General features: G+C 45.1%; 1 protein-coding gene across 1 annotated transcript; it reads right to left on the bottom strand.

Annotated features, from left to right (window-relative positions):
* Positions 1-228: 228 nt before the first annotated feature.
* LOC133375476 (ubiquitin carboxyl-terminal hydrolase CYLD-like) lies at positions 229-22669 on the bottom strand. The gene is made up of 15 exons (XM_061607105.1): positions 22504-22669; positions 19941-20429; positions 15609-15890; positions 14035-14110; positions 13156-13367; positions 12506-12659; positions 11573-11708; positions 10837-10947; positions 10195-10286; positions 10036-10102; positions 9063-9195; positions 6824-6932; positions 5839-5957; positions 3645-3864; positions 229-2441 (listed from the first exon to the last, which is right to left on the bottom strand). Exons 2-15 carry the CDS (start codon positions 20409-20411, stop codon positions 2257-2259), a joined length of 2367 nt encoding a protein of 788 aa, XP_061463089.1. The 5' UTR covers positions 20412-20429; positions 22504-22669; the 3' UTR covers positions 229-2256.
* Positions 22670-23644: the final 975 nt, after the last annotated feature.

Raw genomic sequence — 23644 nt, 5'->3', positions numbered from 1 at the left:
TCCCATCTTCCCTGACCACCAGCCATGCTAGCTGGAGCTGAGAGGATTTGCAGTCCAGCAACGTCTGGAGAGCCACGGGTTTCCCAGCCCTGTTTCAGCATTGTGAAACAGACAAAAACAGTTAGTAGTGTGGCAATGCAGAACACATTCAGTTGTGAACATTTTCCTCTTGGTGTCTCTTGCATAGAGTCATTTCTTGGGAAATAAAATGAAGCAAACACAGTCAAGTCAAAAAGAAGGCTCTATTGGAAGACATACTTTACAAAAAGATTGACATTGCTGCATACAAAAATGTCTTCTCCTGAGATTGTTTTAAGGCAGGGTGGAGAACTGGATCCAGCCGCAGTAAGTTACAGAAAACAGCTAAAGAAAAAGTCACCAACAGATTCCATTAATTTTCAATTAATGCAGAAAGACACTTGCTGATCAAACTGGCAAAGACTAGATATTACACAGAAGTGGAACAACAATTACACATCTGATCTGCCACAGAATGGACTAGAAAGATTATTCCAAGCAAGCAGAATCTCCACAGATGGTCTTCTCAAGCAAGGCCTCCATGAAGTGAAATGCAGCTGTCACAAGATAAGCCCTGTCTTACTCCTAGATAAAAATGAACAACTTGGATAAATTAATTTGTCACAATTACTTCTAGAAGCCTACACAAAGATGAATCCTGAGAAACCTCTTTGATTTCTTTGTCAGACAAGGTTCTCTCCCAAAGCAGCACTGTCTTTTTCAAAAGTAATGTGACACCTCATAATTTCAGGCTGCAGAACGGGACATCTCGGTAGAAACGGGTAATGTCCAAGGTGGTTTAGAAAAACAAAGCAGTAAAATCCAATTAAAGAGCTAGATCTGGCACAAACACTGGTTATACATGTAAAGCACATTTGCCCTCTCCCTGCCAACAGTTTATTGCACAGTATTTACTAGACAGAAAAGGAAAATTATAAAATCCACAGAGAATGCAGATAAAGCCTAGTCTTATGCAAAAGAAAGTTTTTTTCTTGCTTTTGTTTTGGTAGCTTAATACACTTGGGAGAATGCCTGAAACACCAAGCCATTTAGAGATGGAACCTGAGAATATAGGTCAACTGAGAGAAAGAAAAGATCAGCCCAATGCACGGGGGATGGACTGTAAAAAATAAATAAAAAAGCATAGAATTAAACAGGAGATGGCAAGGCCACAAGACCATGTTTCTAGGAAACATCACAGGAAATCAGGCCACCTGAGGCAAGTTTGAATCAGGGACAAGTACTTGCACAGGAGGAACAAGAGTGTAACCGATTACTGTTTTAGTTCAGCAGTGTTCCAAAAAGGAGGGCTCATATAGGGGGTTAACAACAGCACTGTTGAATTAACAGTAAGCTAGGCCAGGCCACTCTGAGGAGTCACTAGATCTGGGCACCTGCTGCTCTGGGGTGGATGATGATACACCACTGTCTTGGTTGCCGCATTTCCTTATGAAAATGAAAAGACTGAAGCAGAAGATGCAAGGACCACCTCCATGCACTTTGGCAGTTTTCTCCTTAAACCATTACTAGGGCAAAGGAGGGAATAAAGGAATTTATTCCAAGTACATGTCCTGCCTGAGACACATCAATGTTGAGACGCTTTAGTCTGAAGCCCCAATTATCATCAAAAATGTGGGGCTGTAAAAATTAAAAAGTGCCAGTCGCGTGTACAGAGTCCTCACAGATGCCAGAGGACCAAGGAACAAACAACACGGTGTGCAGTAGAGTAGCTATTGCTGGTCCTTTGGGATTCCAGGTCAAACCCAGAATTTATTGCAGGAAGATTTATTTGCCTGAGACATTTAATCCCTACCTCGTGGCCAAGGAGAAGGAATTCTCGTAGAGCTCTGGATTTGCAAACACCAGTTGAGGTGTTGCCCAAAGGAAGGTTGGGCCAGCAGTGCCAAGAACATCTGGGGAGGTATACTGAATGCAGTATGAGAACTGAGAGCGTGAGGTAGGGGAAGCTGTTCCGCTAATACTATTCCCACATTTCTGACAAGTCTGGATTTGCAGAATCACCCGCCCTAAGCTATATATATATATATATATATATATATATATATATATATACACACACATACATATATACACACACACACGATTCATTGGTTTCGTACCCCCGAGGCAATTATGTAAACAGCATGGGAGCTGTTTTGGAAGAGAACAGTGCAGGGGAAAGCTCGAGAGCCCCTTTCATCTTGGTTCCGTTGCTGGCGGCATAAAGCAGGTCTGCAGTCATTTATACAGTGCCATTTTCTTGCTCTGATACATGTACATGTAGGCATCACAGAAGAGGCGCTTGGCTACTCCTTCCATGTCTCGGGGCTGTTCCATGGCCAAGGTGGCTACCGGCATCTCCAGGTACTTGGCAACCTCTGGGCACAGTGTCACAGTAGGAATGTTGAAGCCGTTCTCATCACCTAAGGCAATGGAGGGATGGGGGGGGGAAGAGGGTCCAAAGATGTTTTGGTTATATGACACCCTCTGGTTCATCTGGAATGACCCCTCACCTTATGCAGCCACAACTGGTCAACCTCTGCAATGTCACAGACACACAGTTTTGATGAATGCTGCGACCTGGAATCTTAAGTGTTCAGTGAGTGGAACTTCTTGGCCTCATCACGATTCCATGGGCATTACTCAAAACTGTGGGACAGGCCACTCCCACCCTCTTGCTGGTGACTCTGAGGTCATCGACTATCCTATGCTCTTGATTCTTGCACTCCAAGCAGCAAAGAGATCTTCTGAGAGGAAGGGAAGGCTGAGCAGGCTGGCTGCAGCAGCTTCACAGGCCTAATGTGGACCCGAGGGGCCACGTTTCTCCCTCTAGTTGCTTCACCATCCTCATAACATGGGGATACCTATCACATATTCGTCCTCTTAGAACAGAAATCACATCGACAAATCTCTCTCCTGCATGTGCAACACAGCCATTTTTAAAGCACCCTTTCTTGTTCTTAGAAAAATGACACAAACTAATTACAATATAGTGATACTAGCTTGCACATCAAAGTGTAAAAAAAGAATTTTAAAAGGTATTTCTTTATAGTCCTCTTAGGAAGCCACAATTAACCACATAAAGACTATTTTTCTTGAGGAGGAGACAATTCTGAACAATGCTTCAAAACTCCAAAGGCAGCTTAATTTAAAGGTGTAAATGGCTTCTGCTGTAGCTTTCATGAGAGATCACTGCCCTTTAAGAAATGAAAGGGTAGTACTCTGTTGATTCATTAAGGGGGGTTCATGTCCAGCTTAAACCTCTCCTATTATGTCCTATGTGAACTGATTTTGTCATTTTTTAATTATGACCTTATTGTCCAGATATGAGAAATTCTGGCCCTCAAGACGTTGCTGGCGTCCACCTTCCACCATCCCTGACCACTTGCCACACTGGCTGGGGCTGGTAAGAGTTGGGGCGCATCCAACAGCATCTGGAGGGCCACAGGTACCTCACTTTCCCTATCAGCAGTCATAACGCGCCCTACTGCAGTGGGAGAATCCTTTCCCTCCCCCAAATCCAAACATCATCCCAAAAAGCATTAATGACATTCTAAAAACATTTTTTAGAAGAATGCACAAGCACACCTGCTGAAAGGGCACCAGCAACACACATGCAAGCTTACCATGCCTGTCTGCCATGCTGTCAAAAAACATCCAGTTCTCCTTTTCTGGTCCATATTTCACAAAGGAGACATAGTGACTGGTTTCAATGCAGAGAACAGCAAAGAGCTCCAGTCTCTCCCGAGGCACCCGCCGGCTGCCAAGATGGCTCCCCCGGCAGAACTCCTGAGGGATGTGCAGCTTGGTTAGCTGATGGGCTTTTCGCTGGTAATGAGAGTGAGCCTGCAAAGAGGCAGAAGAGAACAAGCCGGAGGGCTGGTGGGGATTCATAGGGAACGGAGGAGAAGCAAGACCACACTCTCACCAGGTGGCACACCCTTCTAAGAAAGGAACTGCACAGACCCAGGCCAAGTGTCTCCAGATGAGAAGCTGTGGCTTAGAGTCCTTTTTGCTCTTGGGAATCCACATCCATCATTGCAACGCTAAGGCCATTTTCAGTCCTTGACCAGAGTTTGGTGGAGACCAGAATTCTGGGGATTGGCTCTGTGAGAGCACCTTGCTCTCCTAACTGGGAGTCAAGGAGTACCACCTGTGTTATCTCCTACTAAGCCTCTCCAGGGCTGACTAGAAGCCGAGCTGGGAAGCTCTGATTCCAGCTGCGTGAAAACATGGGACGTTACAGTTCTGGGAAGTCAACAGCCTGTTTGTCCCTATTGGATGCTCTGTTGCTGGGTATCCCGTTGGAAGTCAAGTCTGTTCCTTTGTGTAATTGCTGGATGCTTCCTGCTTCATGCCCTTGCTTGGGAATACTGACCTCTGGGTGTGCTAGCCTGGGGAAGTGTTGTTAGTCAGATTCCATTAATACATTCTAGCTAGATTTAGTGAGTTTTTTTGTTTTGTTCTGACCTGTATTTTTCCTAACCCTTTTTTTACCCTATACCCATCTTGTATGGTTCTATGCTGTTGTTTTTAATTTAATGTTTAATAAACTACCTCCTTATTTACTGTGGTGTGGTTTATGGGTTCAGCCTTTCAGAAATCAAACTACCTTGATTTCTAAGCCTCTCTGCTACTGAATAATTTTGGCCCAAGACTTTGGGCCAAAGGGTTTGCATTTAACATTGCATCCTAGAATCTTGGGGTGTCCCTGTAATGGTCTGGGTGGTCTCATGACCCAGATTGGGTGGACCTAGCAAGTGGTGGCAATGTACCATTATTCTGGGTTGGGCTTTACCCTGATTTGGACCATTGCTGGTGTTTGGCCAGTTGGTGACCTTTTACTCTGGGTTTGGGGTGAGAAGCCAAAGGGAGGAAATGTTCATTACAATCATAACTAGGGATGTATTCTATGCATGTTGATCCTGAAAGCTCAGAATCTGCCGTCCTTTGCGGTTTCTCAACCTGAGAATCTTCGCCTTTTCAAAAAAGGTTTCTAGTCCTCATGAAGCCTGAGAAAAGCTTCAAAAGCTTTTCAAACCTTTTCCTAGTTTTCTCTTCTCTATCAAAAGCTTCCAAATGTTACATAGAAAAAGAACAGAAGAATTAAGAAAAGGTAAGGAAATTTGTCCAATTTCCACAGTTTGTCTGACTCATTGAATTTGGATATTTTTAAGGGAGCATCAAAGGCACACAGCCATGATCATACAATAACTTTCTGAACGTACAACCTGTAATGCAGAAGCTGACAGTTCCCAGGCATCTCAAGCGGTCATGTCAGTTTTTGGGAAAAACATCTTCTAAAAGGGAACTGGATCCAGCCGTCAGGTTAGATCAAGACCTGTCCCACCGTCTGCAGGCTAAGAATACCCCACACGATTCTCTCTTTCCTCCTCCGCTGCCCTGGCTTGATGTCAAGTTGTAGCTGCAAAGATCCCTGCAGAATTTGAATTCAAGCCCCACTTGTGACAGGAATCAGCTCCACTCAGGAGCTCTGATGGAGAGCTCACAAGTGGAGCCAGTCCGAGCAGGAATTGCATTTAGTGCTAAATTTAAAAGTCGCTCCTGCTGCTGCTCATAATAGCTTCAGGGGCTGCTATTTGGAGAGAGTTCTTGGGGGCAAAAGAAACCTTTGAGGGAGCCAGATATAGCCAGCAGCATCCTGGCTGACCACTCCAATGTATACCATGTTCATCAATGCAGTCCCCTCCAGAAAAGGGTTCCTTTCCTCCTTCCCTGAAGTCTCAAGAGCGGCAGGCATGAATCCAGGCCTCCTGATGCATGGAACTGCCCACCATACTGCCAAGAAAAAGGACATACCTGAGTGCAACAAGAATCGCAATACTGCTTCAGTCCCGTGTCTGCAAACATCTTGTCTTTAAAGCATGCTGAGCATTCTTGAGTGGCAACATCTCCACACACAAAGCACTCCCTGGGGCCTGCAACAAGAACCCAAAGAACAGACCTTGGGCCTTTCAGAGCCCGACCTACCATACAGGAGGTACTTTTCACTGAGAAATGAACTGGGCCTCAGGATGGCTAAGCAATCTTTCGTAGCACGGTTCCCACTGCAAAGTCTCTTTTCCCATCGCTGGCTTCCAAACCACATTTAAGTTGAAACCTATCCCAGTCTGCCTCTGTTAGAATTGCTTTTAATATGTCTTTAACCATTTTTTTTAAAAAGATGTTTTTAAAGTTTTTTTTAAAATGTTTTTAACATTGTTTTGTTTTAATGTAGTTTAAGGTCTTTTTATGATGTTTTAAGGTGTTTTTAGTGTTTCTGTTTGCCGCCCTGGGCTCCTGCTGGAAGGAAGGGCGGGGTATAAATAAAATAATAAATAAAAATAAATTTATGTATTGTTGCTTAGATCACAAAGGTAGCCTGGCTAGCTTCCCACAGCAGCCTCCAGGCCACAAGGAAGTAATATATGTACGAGGCTCACAGAGAAAGAAAGAAACAGCAGGCTCTTTCCCCACAGACAGACTAAATCACCTACAAAACACTTTACGACTCTCCTCATACTTATTCTTACAACTGTCCTATGATTAAAATTAAGCTAAGGGATAAGGATTTGCACCTGAGGACACCCAGTGAGCTCCATGAACCAGCAGGCATTAGAACCTCCAGTTCTAGGGCTCGTCCCATTTGGGCCAGTTGTACAGGCCACGGTAATGGATTCATTCCCTGAACAATCACTGGTTTCACACAGTGCCGTTGTACAATGTCACATGAGATCCTAAGCAAGGGGAACCAGGCAGTGCGAGCAATAGTACGTTTGCGGCTGCGTCCCCATCGCTATCTTACTATCCAGCAGCAGATCCGTGATGTCCAGCTCCAAGGAGGGAATGATCTTGCTGAACATTTTGTATTCCTTCCCAAAACGGGGCATTTGAAGGATAAAGCAGGATGGAATCTAGACAGAGAAAAATGCAAACCAAGTCACCAGGACTTCCTTTCCAGCCAGATATTTCCAAGCAGTCACAGTACATAACCTTTGGGTGGTGTGCATCCACACACAAGATGGTCTATCGGCTTACAGCCACATAGCAGATTGATCTCCAGTACAAGCTCCTGTATCCCAGAGTTGTGTAAATGGAAATGGACTGCCTTCAAGTCGATCCTGACTTATGGCAGCCCCATGAAGAGGGTTTTCATGGTATTCAGAGGGGGTTTACCATTGCCTTCCTCCGAGGCTGAGAGGCAGTGACTGGCCCAAGGTCACCCAGTGAGCTTCATGGCTATGTGGGGATTCAAACCCTGGTCTCCCAGGTCGTAGTCCAGCACCTTAACCACTACGCCACACTGGGTCTCAGCTGTGTAGAAGAGGGCATTTCGGCAGGTCCACATCTTCTCACCTCTGCATGAAAAGCTGCAGCAGCTGGAAGTGCAACAGTTCTTCAAGAGACATGACCTCTGCTGACATTTTCTGAGTCACTTTAGTAAGACTCTCTCGCCACTGTTAGAATTTTGTCCCCCTTTGTTGTGGTGGTTATGTGCCTTCAAGTTGATTACAACTTATGGCGACCCTATGAATCAGCGACCTCCAAGAGCATCTGTCATGAACCACCCTGTTCAGATCTTGTAAGTTCAGGTCTGTGGCTTCCTTTATGGAATCAATCCATCTCTTGTTTGGCCTTCCTCTTTTTCTACTCCCTTCTGTTTTCCCCAGCATTATTGTCTTTTCTAGTGAATCATGTCTTCTCATTATGCGTTCAAAGTATGTTAACCTCAGTTTCATCATTTTAGCTTCTAGTGATAGTTCTAGTTTAATTTGTTCTAACACCCAATTATTTGACTTTTTCGCAGTCTATGGTATGCGCAAAGCTCTCCTCCACCACCACATTTCAAATGAGTTGATTTTTCTCTCATCCAGTTTTTTCACTGTCCAACTTTCACATCCCTACATATACATCGGGAATACCATGGTCCGAATGATCCTGACTTCAGTGATCTATCTTTGCATTTGAGGACCATTTCTAGTTCTCTTTGTCCCCCTAAGCCTCCCAAACGTTTTCAGTGCATAGCACTTGGTATCATCTTGCAGGATGTTGTGCTCTGGATTGCATAGTGCTTGTCAGTTTGGTGCTGATGGGTGGGTGGCACTGCCCCACTGCACAGGTCAGATGAGACAGTTCCTTTCATTGTGAGGATAAAATCTGCAAACCGAATAAAGCCACCCAACAAGATTGAATGGATGTATGAAGGTGCTTTCTACTGGGTCAAAACCCCGCTGGTCCATCGAGTCCAGTATTGCCTACTCTGATTGGCAGTGATCCTCCAAGGTCTCAGACAGAGAAAGGTTTTCTTTCCTTTCACCTGCTACCTGACATGCCTGGAATTGAACCTGGAAATCTTTTTCACGAGCTCTTCGACTGGGCTGTGGACCGTTTCCAGTGCATGCATTGCACTGTCTGGGATAATTTATTTTGAGCACAGAATCTGGAAACCCTTTTGTTTATTTTTTTTTTTATAATTATTATTATTAACTTTTTATGATACAGAATTACACGTTAATTACAGCCTCCAAACACGAGTACCGCTTGAGATAAAAAGAAAATTATATAACCAGAACAAACCTGAAACTCCCCCTTCCCATTTGCTGCAGAATATTGAATTTAAAGCCCATATATAATAGAGACCAGAAAATTCTTAAGATAAAGTTAAAAGCAAAAAAATATAGGACACATACATATATCAATATGAGTTTTTAAAGCACCTATCACTGTCTATCAACTTACAAATACTGAAACAAAAAAGACAAAATTAACTCACATACAATGTTAGGCGTTCCAGATTCGAACGTAATGTGGTAGAGGTTCTCTACCATGTTCTTTTTGATTTACATAGACTATAAATGGATACCAAGTTTCATAGACATTGTCTTTCTTGGTGATACCTTGGAAACCCTTTCGTTGCAGAGCATCAAGAGCCTCATTTACAGCCACTTCTATTTACCCGCCAATGGAAACCCAAGTTACACACTGGAAGACCACAATGCTGAATAGCCCATAGCAAGATGGGGCCAGGGGTCACAGTCACTCACCTCCACCAGCTTGAGGTCAGATGAGAGGAAGGAATGTTCCACCAGCTGCTGTACATTGGGCACCACCAAGTCCTCCTGCTTGTCCATAAATATCTGGTAGCAGTAGGACTCTTGCTCCTTCAGCCTTCCAGACCTGAAAGCAGCAGGCAGGTGACTCCGCTGGGGTTGTCCAATTACTCCAACCCACTCCCGCAAACAGAATCATTAGGGCGATTTTAGGTGCTTCAAAAGTGCAACGGAACAGAAAGGAACTCCTTAGGCCTCTTCCTCCCCATCCCATCTAAGGGCCACAGAGATGCAGCTGCACAGAAGCCAGACTCCCCAGTTCTGAGCATTCCTCCACACCCCACTTTTGGTAATGTCAACCGGAGACCAGGAAAACCTGGATTTGCCTCCATAAACTTCCCCTCCAACAGGCTCTCCACACTTCAAGTCAACACATTAAAAATTGAATACTAATTCACTAACAACCTAGTCAAAAGAATCAATTAGCAATGGCATCTCTTGTGCTCTTCCCTGCAATTTACCCCTACTATAGGGTTGGCTAGCCTTTGGCCATCCAGATGTGACTGAACTACAATTCCCACAATCCCTGACTATTGCCCATTGCTGGCTGAGGCTGGCAGGAGGTGTAGTCCAGCAACATCTGGAGGGCCACAGGTCAGTCACCCCTGCTCTACCAGGATTTAAAAAAGTTATTTCCGGAAGGCAATATATCTGGGGAGACACCTATGCACAGGTGGTTCCACTCTCAACATTCCTTTGGCACAGTGTCCAGGCCTAGAGTGGCACCCCTTTCCTTCCTCTCCACAAAGACATGTTTTGACAGCTTCTCTCCACCACTTTAAGTCGCTAGGCAGCCTGTTCATCTTCCTCTGAGGTATCAAGGCCCTGCAAACACAACTATTTCTTCCTAGCCCCCGAACAAGACAGCCCGTATTTTTAACCCTTGGAGGGTGAAAAGTTAACTTACTGGAGTTTGAGAAGTGGCTCTATCCCAAGGATGCGATGCATAATGAGATTAAGAAACTCCTCAGGGTCTAAAAGGGCAAAGTAAATTGCAGATCAGACACAGCACCTTCTACTCCAGAGTAGAAAGGAGGGGGGTGGGGGGAGAGAGAGGGAGAATCACCTTTCTCAGAAGTGGCAAAACTGGAACACTCCCCCTTCTCAGTCAACTGGTGTCGGAGGTCCATCACATTGCTTGCAGCAACAAAACCTTTCCTGAGCAGGGAAGGAGATGGTAGAATCTCTTCAGGATGCTGACAAGACACAATGTTAATGCGTGCTCTGCATACATGCATGTCATATACCCCAAAATCCTAATTTTGACCCCTCAATGCATTAAACTGCCGACAGGACATTACTTATTAATACAATGAGCCCATATTTCCTTATTTTGTATAATGTCTTCTGCTTCTGAAAGGGAGGGAGGGGGAAGAAACAAGGACCTACCCCAAAACCCCAGTTAAAGCTACTGAAATCCGAGAGTTCATCCTGTTCTAGCTTCTTGGATTTTGGCAGGCTCAAAACTTATGTTACAGGTAGAGGGGCTAGAAATTCAAGATGTGTTATTGGCTTTTAAATAGATGCTAAAACTTTGTCAGCTTTGAGGATGCAGAATGCAACACATGACACAAAGGTATATTTGCATGATGCAATTGCGGAAGCACAAAAACACAGAGAGAGAAACAGAGACAAGGACTAGAGCTGAGAGAGCTGGAAGCAGAGGTGGGTTGCTCCAATTGGTTGGGTCACATGGTTAGGTACTCACTGCCTAAGAGGGTTGACTATCTTGTCCCGGAGGATCTTCTGAACGTGCACATCAGGTGGGAGGGAAGGCTTGAAGAGCATGGAATCCAAGACAGAGGTGCAGGAGAAGAGGCTGTGGTGAGAGAGGACGCACTTGGTAACGCTGCTAGGCTGGCAGCAACACCTCAAAGTAGTGGACTTTTTTAAAAAAACAGATGGAGACAGAGAGAAACTGAAGCGACAACATCAACAGGAGGAGAAGAGATTTTTCCATCAGACTGAGTTTGATGGTGCTACAAAATCCTTCAGCACAGGAGAGGCTGCGTCATGAGAGAAGAAACATAATTATGCATGTTCTAAGCACCCCTTATGATGAAACTGAGGTTATCATACTTTGGACACATCATGAGCAGACCTGATTCACTAGAGAAGACAATAATGCTGAGAAAAACAGAAGGGAGTAGAAAAAGAGGAAGGCCAAACAAGAGATGGACTGATTCCATCAAGGAAGCCACAGAGCTGAACTTACAAGATCTGAACAGGGTGGTTCATGACAGATGCTCTGGGAGGCCGCTGATTCACAGGGTCACCATAAGTCGTAGTCAACTTGAAGGCACACAACAACAACAAGCAGCCCTTGGAACTCCTAACAGCATGCAAAGGGGGCTGTTTCACTTAAACTGCATAGGCCTAGTTCAGTTACCAAAAGGAACCCACTTGTGCACAGGTTTGTAAGGGAGGCAAGCATACCCACCTACCTGAAAAGCGCAGCATCCATGTAGCAGGAGTTGCAGTGGCCCTGGATTCCTCTCATCCGTCCTTGTAGGACATTTACAGCCACATCATTCCTGAGAGGAGGCGAATTGCTTAGTACCGCAGGGGAATCCTGTCCATCTGAAACAGATGCTTCCTCTTTTTAAAAAGTGACTCTAAAATAACTTTGTTCTTGAAAAGTTAGCTCTCTTTTTTTAAGCTGTAAGATATGGTGCAACAAACCAGAGATCCTAACTGCATGCCATATTGCAATAAGTCTCTGCTGTTTATCCCCAATGCATGACTTGTGTAGTCACAGCAGAGAGACTCTTTAAGAACACATAACATTAGAAGAGCCAGCTGGATCAGGCCAGGGCCCCATCTAGCCCAACTTCCTGTTCTCATAGTGGTCAACCAGTTGCCCGTGGGAAGCCCACAAGCAGGACCTGAGCACAGCAACATGGTCCCCTCCTGCACTTTCCAGCAACTGGCATTCAGAAACATACTACCTTCAACAGCCGGCGGGGGGGGGGCAGCCACTATGTCTAGTAGCCACTAATAGCCTTATCCTCCATGGATTTGTCTAATCCTTTTTTCAAGCCATCCAAGTTTCTTTATTTTATTTATTTATTGTATTTATATACCACCCCATAGCAGAAGCTCTCTGGGCTGTTCACAGTAACTAAAAAAAGTTGGTAGCCATCACTGCCTCACAGCCATATCAGAGAAAGGTTCTACGTGACAACAGCTTGCAATACTGGGGTCTCTCCTTAATCCATTGGCAGTGAAACTGTGGGAAGGGCAACAAGCAAGGGGGTGGGGGGAGAGCCACAATTGGACATTATGAGCAGCTGGTAGCAAGCTGATCACTTGATCCTCACCAGCCTCACCAATGCAGTATACTAGGAATATATCTTGAATGGAGAAAGGGAACTTACTCAACTCAGTGGACTCTGGAGAGATGTGGCTGTTGCACTGGAAGCGCATATCTGGCTGGCATGACTCCAGCCTTACAAAGAGGCCGCGTTTTGGCTGGCAACTGAAGTAGCGGACCCCCTGCAACTCGCCATCTGAAACACCTTTATCTTCATCCTGAAAGGGAGGGTGAAATATCTCAGGCAGGCAGGCAAGCAAGATAGGTTGAGGAGAGTAACTCAGAATCTCACCCAGCAGAGTCATGAACAAGGAAAACAGACAAGATGGAACACTGAAGGACTCCTCAAGGAAAACCTCAGAGGGAAGTTGTCCCACGACCATCTTCTGTTCTTCCTGTCAAGAGGCGAGCAGCCCTCACATGCCTCTTGGGTCCTGCGGCTGAGTTACATCTCCTCTTTCAATCAGTGGCACTGAAGACAGCCAAGAGGCAAACTGGGGCCACCACATTCTCAGTCTCAAGGCCTCTGGCACTAATGACCCATTTCTGAGAGGGTTTTCCTCTCCAAAGCAGCCTTGTCAATCGCTACCCATTCACTCATGGTGATGGCTCCCAACTGCATACACCAATCCTGTGCTTCACCTCTTCACGGCACTAAAATGTGACATTAGGGCAGTCAAAGACACAGAACCAATAAAGAGATTGTATTCTTACCAGCTCAACTCCAGCCATTTTCTGCTGAGCTTCAGGCAGGCAGCCAATCCAACAGATGGTTCCCGTGACTGAGTTTCCCTTGCCTAAGTTGATCCGTACCACAGAGTTCACTTCAAGGGAAGGTGGCTTGCTGCTTTCCACGTCTTCTGCACTCTCACTTCTCTTACGTTTAAACTGGTCCTGGAGCCCAGAATCAGGGACTACTTCAAATGCTGAAATGCAACACATCCATATTAAACTTTGCAATGACTGTTTAATGCTGTCTGATTGCCTTGCTGTTGAGTAAGAGAACCATTTTGGCTGTCTGGCTGTGTAGTATTCTTTTTAGCCACCCTGGGCTCCCTTGGGAGGTAAGAGTGGGATACAAATCTAACAGACACACAAAAACAGAAGACCAGCCTAGGGTTTCTAAGTTAGGTTAACCTTCACTTACACTTTGTAATGCATATGACTTTCTGCTACCAAAGGAAATGCTATCTGGTGTCTAGGTATTTTTACATCTCCATTTTTACCTATCGCTGTTTAATTGGTGCTTTGCTCCCGCAGAATATCTCCCTGGTTGGTGCAAACAGAAGAGCTGGATTTCTCCCCAACAATGGGGCTGCTTTTCATTGTCACTTCTCCCTGCTTGCATTCGTCAGCAAAACACCAAAGCTGGCAAGCACACAGCAGGAGAATAATTGTACGCACAAACATATGACTTATGAAATATGGGGAACATAGAACAAATGCTGAATTAATACTTAGAAAAAAAAGGATGAACTGCACAAGCGTACAAAAATTGCATTGTGTGTCCACCCTGGTGCTGCAGGAGATTCCCTAGCTCTCCAGCCACCCTCCAGAAGTGGAGAAGCAAAGTGACAACAATCAACCATTCACCTGGAGGAAGCAGCTCCTCTTTCACCACAGAGTCCATGGGGATAACACGGAAAACGTCTACTGAGCCTTCCTCCTCCTACAAACCAAAGAATAGATCTTGTAAACTTTTTCTTTAAGACTGATGTGTGTGGGGGAAACTCCCCTCCAGTCTTCTACAGACAATGACTGTGCTTATGCTATGCAAGTCTCAGCGATATCTGTTGAACTGCTTTAGAGCAGGGGTTTAAAAATGTCTACTTTCAGAGAACCATTTTCTGCACAAACTTACTTGCAGAGGAAACTCCCCCCCCCCAAAAAAAATTGCAAAGCAACTCCTACGCACTGCACAAAATTCTGGGGGAGTATTTTAGGTGACATAGTCAGATGGGGTGGGATGTTGGCCAGGCCGCTTAGGCCCCACAATAAAATAAGAACACACATCATAGGAGACTGGTGGACATGTTGTCTTCCAGAGAACCTTATATACCATTACTTTACCATGACACAACTATCACTAAGCTTCCAAGGAATCTCCCCCCTGCTGTTTTCCAGAATACAGCTGGAGAACCACTGCTCTAGAGTGCATGGTTTTAAGCAGGGCTGTGGAGTCGGTACGCCAAACCTTCGACTCCTCCTCCTCTATTTTTCTACTGTCCGACTCCGACTCCACCCAAAATTGCTTCCGACTCCACGACTCTGACTCCACAGCCCTGGTTTTAAGAACCCAGACAAAACTGTTATTACCTAATAGGAACATTCTGTGAGGTGGGCAGGCAGCTATTTGTCTGCTTTCTGGTTGCCTCAGATGGAGGAGTGGGGCTTGGCAAGTGTCCTCTCTGTTTTCCTTTCCTTACTCATGAGTAACCATCCTCCTTCTCTTGAGTAGATGTGGCTTCACAGGAAGCATCCAGGTACCCCTATTGTCTTACAAGACTGTCCCCCAAACCCAGCGGCACAACCATCAGACTCCCATGAGCTCATTAGAAATATTAATATTTTGAAGCGTTGAGGGTTTAGGATTTCTCTTTTGCCCAGTCCTTCTGCTCAAGGAAACTAGAGATTTTAAGGATGAACCTGAAAGTTATACATGTATGCTAAGTATATGAGAAAGCACTACGCTACATATCCACCATGGATGTCATTGGCCTCATTCACACATAACACTAAGCCATGGTTTGCTTAACAAACCACAACCTGTCTCACAGATAAACAAACCATGGCTTGTTTTTCCAAAGCTTGCTTGTTTCCAGCTGTTCTTGCCTCGTGTCTTTGTAGCCTGGTGAGTATCTGGGATGGGGCAGCCAAAACCATGGTTAAGGAAGGGTGCTGGGTTCACACACAACAAGCCACAGTTAAAACAAACTAAGGTTTGTAAGTGCAAACCAGGCCATTCTATCCATTTGTCCAGATAAGGACCAGCAAACATTCTTAAGAATCAACTGGCAAGGGAGAATAGTTGCATTATTCTCCTTCATTGTTCTTTTTTGGTGCAAATCCCAAATAGGAACATCTTCAATTCCTATTTTCAAGATATGCAGGTACCGATCAATGCCTGTTTCAGTTTGAAAAAAACAGGACAGTGATGACTTTCTTACCGGACATACTTTAACCATCCAGGTGCTTCCCTCCTTGAATACATCCATTGCTATACCTCGCATTAAGGCATCATCCAAATAGAAACCAAGGGTATCTCCCACTTTCACTGGCATTGCCCCAACCGCATCCAGGTTTGCCTCTTGCTTCACTTTGTCGTTCTCTGGTTCTGATACAAACTGCAGTTTGTTACATGGCAGAAAAAGGCCACAGTCCTTTTTACACTTGAAGTACTGTGTTCCATTATAGGTACCATCACAGTGGCCTTTGCCTTCGCCATCACCCTGGAGAAGTAGCAGACAGGTTGCATTGTAATATCCTATGCTACAGACAAAGTCAGAGAAAGCATAAGAGAATAACCCATTTTCTGCTCCAAATAGAGACAGCTATCAATACCAATACAGCAACCAAAGTATTCTTTCAGCCGATCGGGACATCTCCCCACCATCTGGGAAAACTGCATATTATCAGTTTTTCATAAACTGCTTAGAGCTTTTCTACAATCAAGCGGTATATAAATTTTGTTAAATGAAGTAAATAAATATCACAAAGCCTAAAATCATACAAGCATGCAACTAAATGAAATTTAGGAGCCCCCCCCAAAAACCTACTAAATTAACTTCTAACTTTCTATTTCCATTGTCCCAAAAGAGCACATTTTCCAAGTATTATCTAACTCAGAACTTCATCGCGAGACCTTTGTTTAACATAGCGGTGTCAATTCTACCTTCCTCCCTTCATCTTAAGGGCAAAAGGGGTCTGCAAGAAATATTTATATTTTATTTATTATTTATTTATTTATTATGTTTCTATACCGCCCAATAGCCGAAGCTCTCTGGGCGGTTTACAACATAAAAACATCCAGTATACAGTTAAAAACATATATCAAAACGACTTAAAACAATATATCAAAAATAACTAAACATAATTAAACAAATAAACAACTACAACGCAATCCTAAAAAATTAAATATAAAAACATATTAAATCAGTTCAAAGTATTAAGATGTTAAGATGTTTAAAATTACTAAAATATTAAGATTGTAGTGTTAAATGTACCGTATATTCCGGCGTATAAGACGACTGGGCGTATAAGACGACCCCCAACTTTTCCAGTTAAAATATAGAGTTTGGGATATACTCGCCGTATAAACTATATAAGTCTTATATAAGGTAGTTTACTATGCTCCTAAATCCAGGGATTATCACGTGGCCCAGAACATCGCCCCACTGAGGAGGGGAGATTTCGATTGATCTTCTCAGCGCCCCCCTCCCCAAGTCTTTTCCCTCCAGATTCTGGCTGGAAACCCCACTTGGGACTTCCCCGTCCCCTTCTCTCCAACCCGCCTCACCTCTCTCTCTCTCTTTCTGTCCCTTCACCCAAGTGGACAAGCGTGGCTGGGGGCTCACCAGGTCCTCCTGGGCGCGGAGAAAGGCCAGCTTCCCCGCGCGGATGGGGCGGGCTGGACAGAGGCGGAGGTGAAACTTTGCCTCCTATTTCAGGCTGCTCCGGTTTGAAGGAGGAACCTCGCGGTAAGATGGCTTTGCTCCCTCCACGCATCAGCCTCCAAGGATCGTGCAGAAGGCAAGACGGCGAGGAGATCATGCGCTGGAGGACCCAGACGCTCCTTCCCAGATTTCCTGCCTCTCTAGGAATCAATCCCTATAATTTAACCCTTAGAAAGCCAGGCAGGAATCCAAGGCGGCCGCGCTTGCTGTTTTAAAAGGTTGTTGTTATTCCTGGGGAACTCCCTTGGGGGGGGGGATTCTTCCTGACCCGGGTCGCTAATTTTTCCTGTTTTTCATCTAACGGCCATCAGAGAGACCGCGGCTGTGGTTCTCTCTATTCCCAGTGGGAGCTTGCGGCTGCAGCTCCCGCCGTTACCCCCCGTTTGCCCAAGTTCTCCCCGGGAGCCTTTTGTGGCTTCTCCCTCCTGTATCTGGCCGTTTCGAGTCAATTCGTCTCAGGCTCTGCCGAGGCTTCCCTCCTCAGGGCAGTAACTTCTTGAGCCTCGCTGCGTTGCCTTCCGCGCCGTGACGGTCTCTCTGGACGGCGGGTGCGACTGCTTCCACTCCCGCTGCAGCTTTTTTTTTTACTTAATTTTCCCGCTCTTTTTCAGCACCCGGCGTATAAGACGACCCCCGACTTTGGAGAAGATTTTCCGGGGTTAAAAAGTCGTCTTATACGCCGGAATATACGGTAGGTGTTAAAAGTAGATGTTAAAGTGCTTAAAATGCCTGGGAGCATAAAAAGGGTTTTACCTGGCGCCGAAAAGATAACAATGTTGGCGCCAGGTGTACCTCATCAGGGAGAGAGTTCCATAATTCGGGGACCACCACAGAGAAAGCCCATTTCCTTGTTGTCACCTTCCGGGCTTCTCTCTGGGTAGGCCCCTGAAGGAGGGCCTTTGATGTTGAACGTAGTGTACGGGTAGGTTCATATCCGGAGAGGCGCTCCATCAGGTATTGTGGTCCCAAGCCGTGTAAGGCTTTATAAGTCAAAACCAGCACTTTGAATTGAGCCCGGAAGCGTATAGGCAGCCAGTGCAAGCGGACCAGAATCGGTGTTATATGTTCATATCTCCGAGTCCCTGTTAACAATCTGGCCGCTGCGTTTTGCACGAGCTGCAGCTTCCGAACCATCTTCAAAGGCAGTCCCACGTAGAGTGCATTGCAGTAGCCCAATTTTGAGGTTACCAGTGCGTGGACGACTGAAGCAAGGTTTTCCCTGTCCAGATAGGGACGTAGTTGGGCCACCAACCGAAGTTGATAGAAAGCATTCCGTGCCACCGAGGCTACCTGTGCCTCTAGTGACAGGGATGGTTCTAAAAGAACTCCCAAACTACGAACCTGCTCCTTCACGGGGAGTGCAACCCCATCCAGGACAGGTTGAATCTCTCCCATCTGGTCAGGAGAACCACCCACTAACAGCATCTCAGTCTTATCTGGATTGAGCTTCAATTTATTCGCTCTCATCCAGTCCATTACTGCAGCCAGGCATCGGTTCAGCACCTTGACAGCCTCACCTGAAAAAGATGAGCAGGAGAAGTAGAGCTGCGTGTCATCAGCATACTGGTGGCAACGCACTCCAAAACTCCTGATGACCGCACCCAGCAGCTTCATGTAGATGTTAAAAAGCATGGGGGATAGCACTGACCCCTGCGGAACTCCATATTGGAGGACCCAGGGTGCCGAACAAAACTCCCCAAGCACAACCTTCTGGAGACGACCTTCTAAGTAGGAGCAGAACCACTGCCAAGCAGTACCTCCAACTCCCAGATCAGCGAGTCTCCCCAGAAGGATACCATGGTCGATGGTATCAAGCCGCTGAGAGATCAAGGAGAATCAACAGGGTTACACTCCCCCTGTCTTTCTCCCAACAAAGGTCATCATACAGGGCAACCAAGGCCGTCTCCATGCCAAAACCGGGCCTGAACCCCGATTGAAATGGATCTAGATAATCGGTCTCATCCAAGAGTGCCTGGAGCTGGTCTGCAACCACTCTTTCTAGGACCTTGCCCAGGAATGGAACATTCGCTACCGGCCTGTAATTGTTAAAAATGTCTGGGTCCAAGGAAGAATTTTTCAGAAGTGGTCTCACCACCGCCTCCTTCAGGCCATCAGGGACCACTCCCTCTTGCAATGAGGCATTAATCACTTCCGTGGCCCAGCCGGCGGTTCGAGCCCTGCTAGCTTTTATCAGCCAAGAGGGGCAAGGATCCAATGTAGAAGTGGTTGCACGCACCTGTCCAAGCACCTTGTCAACGTCCTCGAGCTGCACCAATTGAAACTCATCCAACAAACTGTGCACCGGATACCTCATTTAAATCCACTGCTATAACATTGGAGTCTAAGTCCTGACGGATGCAAGAAATTTTGTCCTGGAAGTGCCTAGCAAATTCATTACAACGGGCTTCAGATGGATCTATCATGTCCTTAGGGCCAGAATGTAACAGCCCTCGGACAAGAAACAGATTAAGATGAGCACAGTATTATGCCTTGGCTACAAAAATCTGTTTTTTCTGTTCTCTGAAAACATCCAGCCTAGGGAAGATCCATGGATCTCAAAAGCTTGCATGCTGCACTTCGAATACTGGCTGGCTCAATGAAGAAACAAAATGTTTCTCCACCTTTCACTTGAACTGGGCAAAGCAATTCACTCCCCACAACTAGAGACTCAGTTCTAAGAGGCAAGAAACCAGGCAATCTACTTTTCTCTTCTGAGTTACTGAGAGACGCTTTGAACCCTTGAAACAGGCTATATAAATACTAGGTCTAATAATAGACCAGACCTACAAGTCTCAGGACAAGTATTGCCTCCATAAACAACCTTACCTGCAACTCTACTCCAAAGTAAATTGGACATAGCCCAGATAGCAAAGAGCTCTTATGAAGCTTCCCAATGTAGCAGATGGTACCAGGGAAAGTCTGATGGTCCAGTTCTACAAAGACCTGCTGGCTGCATCTGGCCTTCATAGCAGCATCTAGAACATGCCTGACCAGAAAACAGTTCAACCGTTCATGAACATTGCTGATGGCTGAAAGGTAGTTAGCCATCTTATCACTCAGAAGCTGCGGAATTTCAATATCCATGGTGACCACAGAACCATCCTCTTCCATGACAAATCTCCAGAAGCGAGTGGATGACATGCTAATGTACCGCAGGTATGTCTGTTCATTCAGGTAGCATATATTTCCTGCGTGAAACAACTTGCTGCCATAAGGATAGTCTTCAGTCAGGATATAATACATGTTCTTATCCCCTGGGGAAAGCTGGTGGGAGGAGATCATGATTGCAGTATTCATCTTAGCGCCCCTTCAAACCTAAAAAGAAATTACACAATCACATAGTGGGACAATTTAATAAACCTATTTCAGTCATTCAATACAAGATACAAATAATCTAGGAATACTTGTAGATTAACTCGTGGAGAGTACAGTGGGCATTTTCACCATCATACTTAGCTTTTAACTCAATAGACTATTTAGAGCAAAGCTGCTGAGTATTCTCCGATAAAGATCTTAGCCTCCTCTCATAGCTACAATTCCCAGCAACTCTTCCGTGACAAGCTATGACTCCGAACCTGTTCATGACCACACTGTGAAGATGCTCTAAAAACATGAGAAGTCAATTTCTTGGGATGAGAAGTCAATTCTCAGGAAGGTGATGTCTGCTACAGAAGTGCAAAAGAGGCTTTAAAAAAAAAAAGCACAGGAAAAAGTTCATGTAATATTCTCCAAGTTATGGCCCCTGGATGTGTCTGTTCTCAGTCTGTATACCTGACTGTTATTGATGAAGGCTAAGGCCAAAACCTTTTAAATAAATAAATAAATTTAAGGTCCTCTCTGCTTGGGCAGTTAATTATTTGCAGCATATATATATATTATTTGTGATTGATTGTGTTCTGCTAGGATCCAGAAACCACCTGAATGCAATTTAATTTCTCCCTCCACCCCTCCTGATTTCACAGTGGAACCCTTTAGCAGCAAAATCAGCTGAGAGTCTTGAAGCACTGTTAAAAACAACTTCATCATATGTATGAAATGCTATCATCACTTGCACATGGACAGAGAAAGAGAAACCTATAAAAAGTAGAGCCAGCACATGTAAGAGGTAGCAACCAATGTCATATTTTGGCTCTATGTCAAACATCACTGACAATTATGTCACATTATGTGACCTTTGGAATGTACAGTTGCATTTACTCCTATATTTAGGGCTGATAAGAGTTTTTATCTGCTCCTTTATGGTTGCATTCCCTCTAGTTCCCATGTTCTGGCCCTTGCTTACGTAGTGCAAAAAGGAAGTGTCGCAGACTCAGGGGAATCCCAAGTGTCTTCAACTGAAGTTAAGTGTCTTCAAATGATAGAGAGCTTTATTTATTTAAAATATTTCTATGTCAGTTTTCTAGCAAATATGGTATCCAAGGTGAAGTACAAAATCAGTAAAACAAATTAATTATAACAATAGTGTGTTTGAGTGTGTGAATATTATACACACACTTATATATACATACAGCATTTTTTTTAAAAAAAGTATTGATATCATAACCATGTTGTATGTTTTTTGCTTTGTTTTTAACTTATCTCTTCAGACCAAAGATGCTGTTACTCACCCCAGGACTTTAGGAATTCATGGTGTGTTAAAAATCCAAACACACGCCAACATGTATTTTAATAAAATTAATATTTTAATGACAAACAGCTTTACGTATATTGTCACAAACTGAATCACTTGCATTTCATGGCCTTTTGGCATCTCTGTCACCAGTTTTTCTCTCTGTGACCACGTGTGCACATATCTGCCTGCTGCGCACAACACTTCATGCATCTGATAAAACTGAGCTGCTGTCCACAAAAGCTTCTGAAACAATGTGTTACATTTACCACCCACCTTTCCAAGGAGCTCGAAGCTGTATACATGGTTCTCCCTTCTCCATGTTATCCTCACAACAACCCTGTGAGGTAGGCTAGGCTGAGAAACTGCGACAGGGAGCTGCTGCTTTTGGTCGCACAGCGGTTAGAGCAGCCTTTTGCCAACCTGGTGCCAAGCTGACTGGGGCTGATGGGAGTTGTAGTCCAACAGATCCGGCGGGCACCAAGGTGAGGGTGGCTCAGGTTCATATCCCAGCTCGAGCAAAACACCCTTTTGGACAGTCAGTGCCTATCTGTCTCTCAGCCTCACCTACCTACCAGGTTTGTTGTGAGGATGCAATGGGGAGGGGAGAAGAGAACCGCCTATGGGTCCCTGAAGAAGAAGATATAAATGAAATAATGGCAACATTAATAAAGGAAGAGGGGAGGGAAGAGGAGAAGGGGCAGAGAAAGAGAGCGCAGAGCGCCTGCGCGGAGGGGGCGAGCGGATGGAAGGAGCCCCCTCCCTCCAGCGGTCTCTCACCTTCTCTCTCCGCTTGGGCAGAGCGCCGGGAACAGCCGGCGCTAAAGAGGTCTCCTTTACCCTGAGGAAATGCCATACAGGGACCGAACAGCCAGAGGACCGACAGCAGAAAGTTTCCCACTTCCGCTTCCCTCAGGCCTGTCTACAGTCAGGGCACTCCCAGCCGCCAATCAGAATGAAGGGGCGGGCGTCCAAGGAGTGGGGCTTGGCCAATCAAGAAAGAGGGCAAGGAGGAACAGGGGGAACAGTCAGGAAGAGGGGGGTAAACTCAGACGCAATCTGAGCTTAGCCAATGAGACTCTTCCCCTCCGCGCATGGAGGCGGGGCGAAGAAAGACGGGGACTAAGGAACGCGTTGTGCGCATGCGTCAGCCGGCTAGGGACTTCTGAGTATAGACAGGAAAAGGATTTGGGGAGGGGCCAGGAGTCCTCTGATTGGCTGAACCCCTGCCCGCCTAGGAATATTGGGCAGCGACCTCCAAGAACATCTGTCATGAACCGCCCTGTTCAGATCTTGTAAATTCAGGTCTGTGTAGGGTTACCATATTCCAATTCCACAAATCCGGGCAGGCTGATTTGCATATTATGCAAATTATAAATTAGGTGCATAATTTGCATATTATGCAAATCACATCCTGGTTAGGCAAATTAATCATATTAAAAGTTGCATTGTCCAGTTTTGTTTTGTGCCTAGCAATTACCACCAAAAACTGGGGTAGGATTTGAAGATTTAAAAAAACCCTTCATTTTCAACCTTAAATGCCTATTATGGAATATTTATTTATTAAGAGGATTTATATCCTGCCTTTCCACTGTTAAAAACAGAGTTCAGGGCAGCTTAAAAACAGTAAAAACAATAAAAATGCACAATCAATGTAAAAACAATAAAAAACACAAGATAGAGCAGAACACACAACGGTTATGGGTGGCAGGAACGCTCTAGGACAACACAGAAATGAGATTACTTCCAAAACAGTGCCTGTTTTTGCGACATATCGCAAAACCGTCATTCACTATCCTTTTAGCATTTGGAAGTTTATGCGTTTAAACACGTCCAGCGATTCCCACTATTTCCTACAGATCTGCCACTGTTGGCATGTCTTCTCTAGGAAGGATTGCTACCAGTCTCTATGGTTCGATTC

The sequence above is a fragment of the Rhineura floridana genome, chromosome 1, assembly GCF_030035675.1.
Source record: "Rhineura floridana isolate rRhiFlo1 chromosome 1, rRhiFlo1.hap2, whole genome shotgun sequence".
NCBI classification, from domain to species: Eukaryota; Metazoa; Chordata; class Lepidosauria; order Squamata; family Rhineuridae; genus Rhineura; species Rhineura floridana.
This window is presented reverse-complemented; position numbering and strand designations above follow the sequence as displayed.

Excerpts from the sequence above, each read along its gene's own strand:
- LOC133375476 (XM_061607105.1), bottom strand. The coding sequence starts at position 20,411 with ATGAATACTGCAATCATGATCTCCTCCCACCAGCTTTCCCCAGGGGAT. Across the intron at positions 12,660-13,155 it reads AAATGGCTGGAGTTGAGCTG|GATGAAGATAAAGGTGTTTC; the intron begins GTAAGAATACAA and ends CCTCCCTTTCAG. Across the intron at positions 11,709-12,505 it reads TCCAGAGTCCACTGAGTTGA|ATGGACAGGATTCCCCTGCG; the intron begins GTAAGTTCCCTT and ends CATCTGTTTCAG.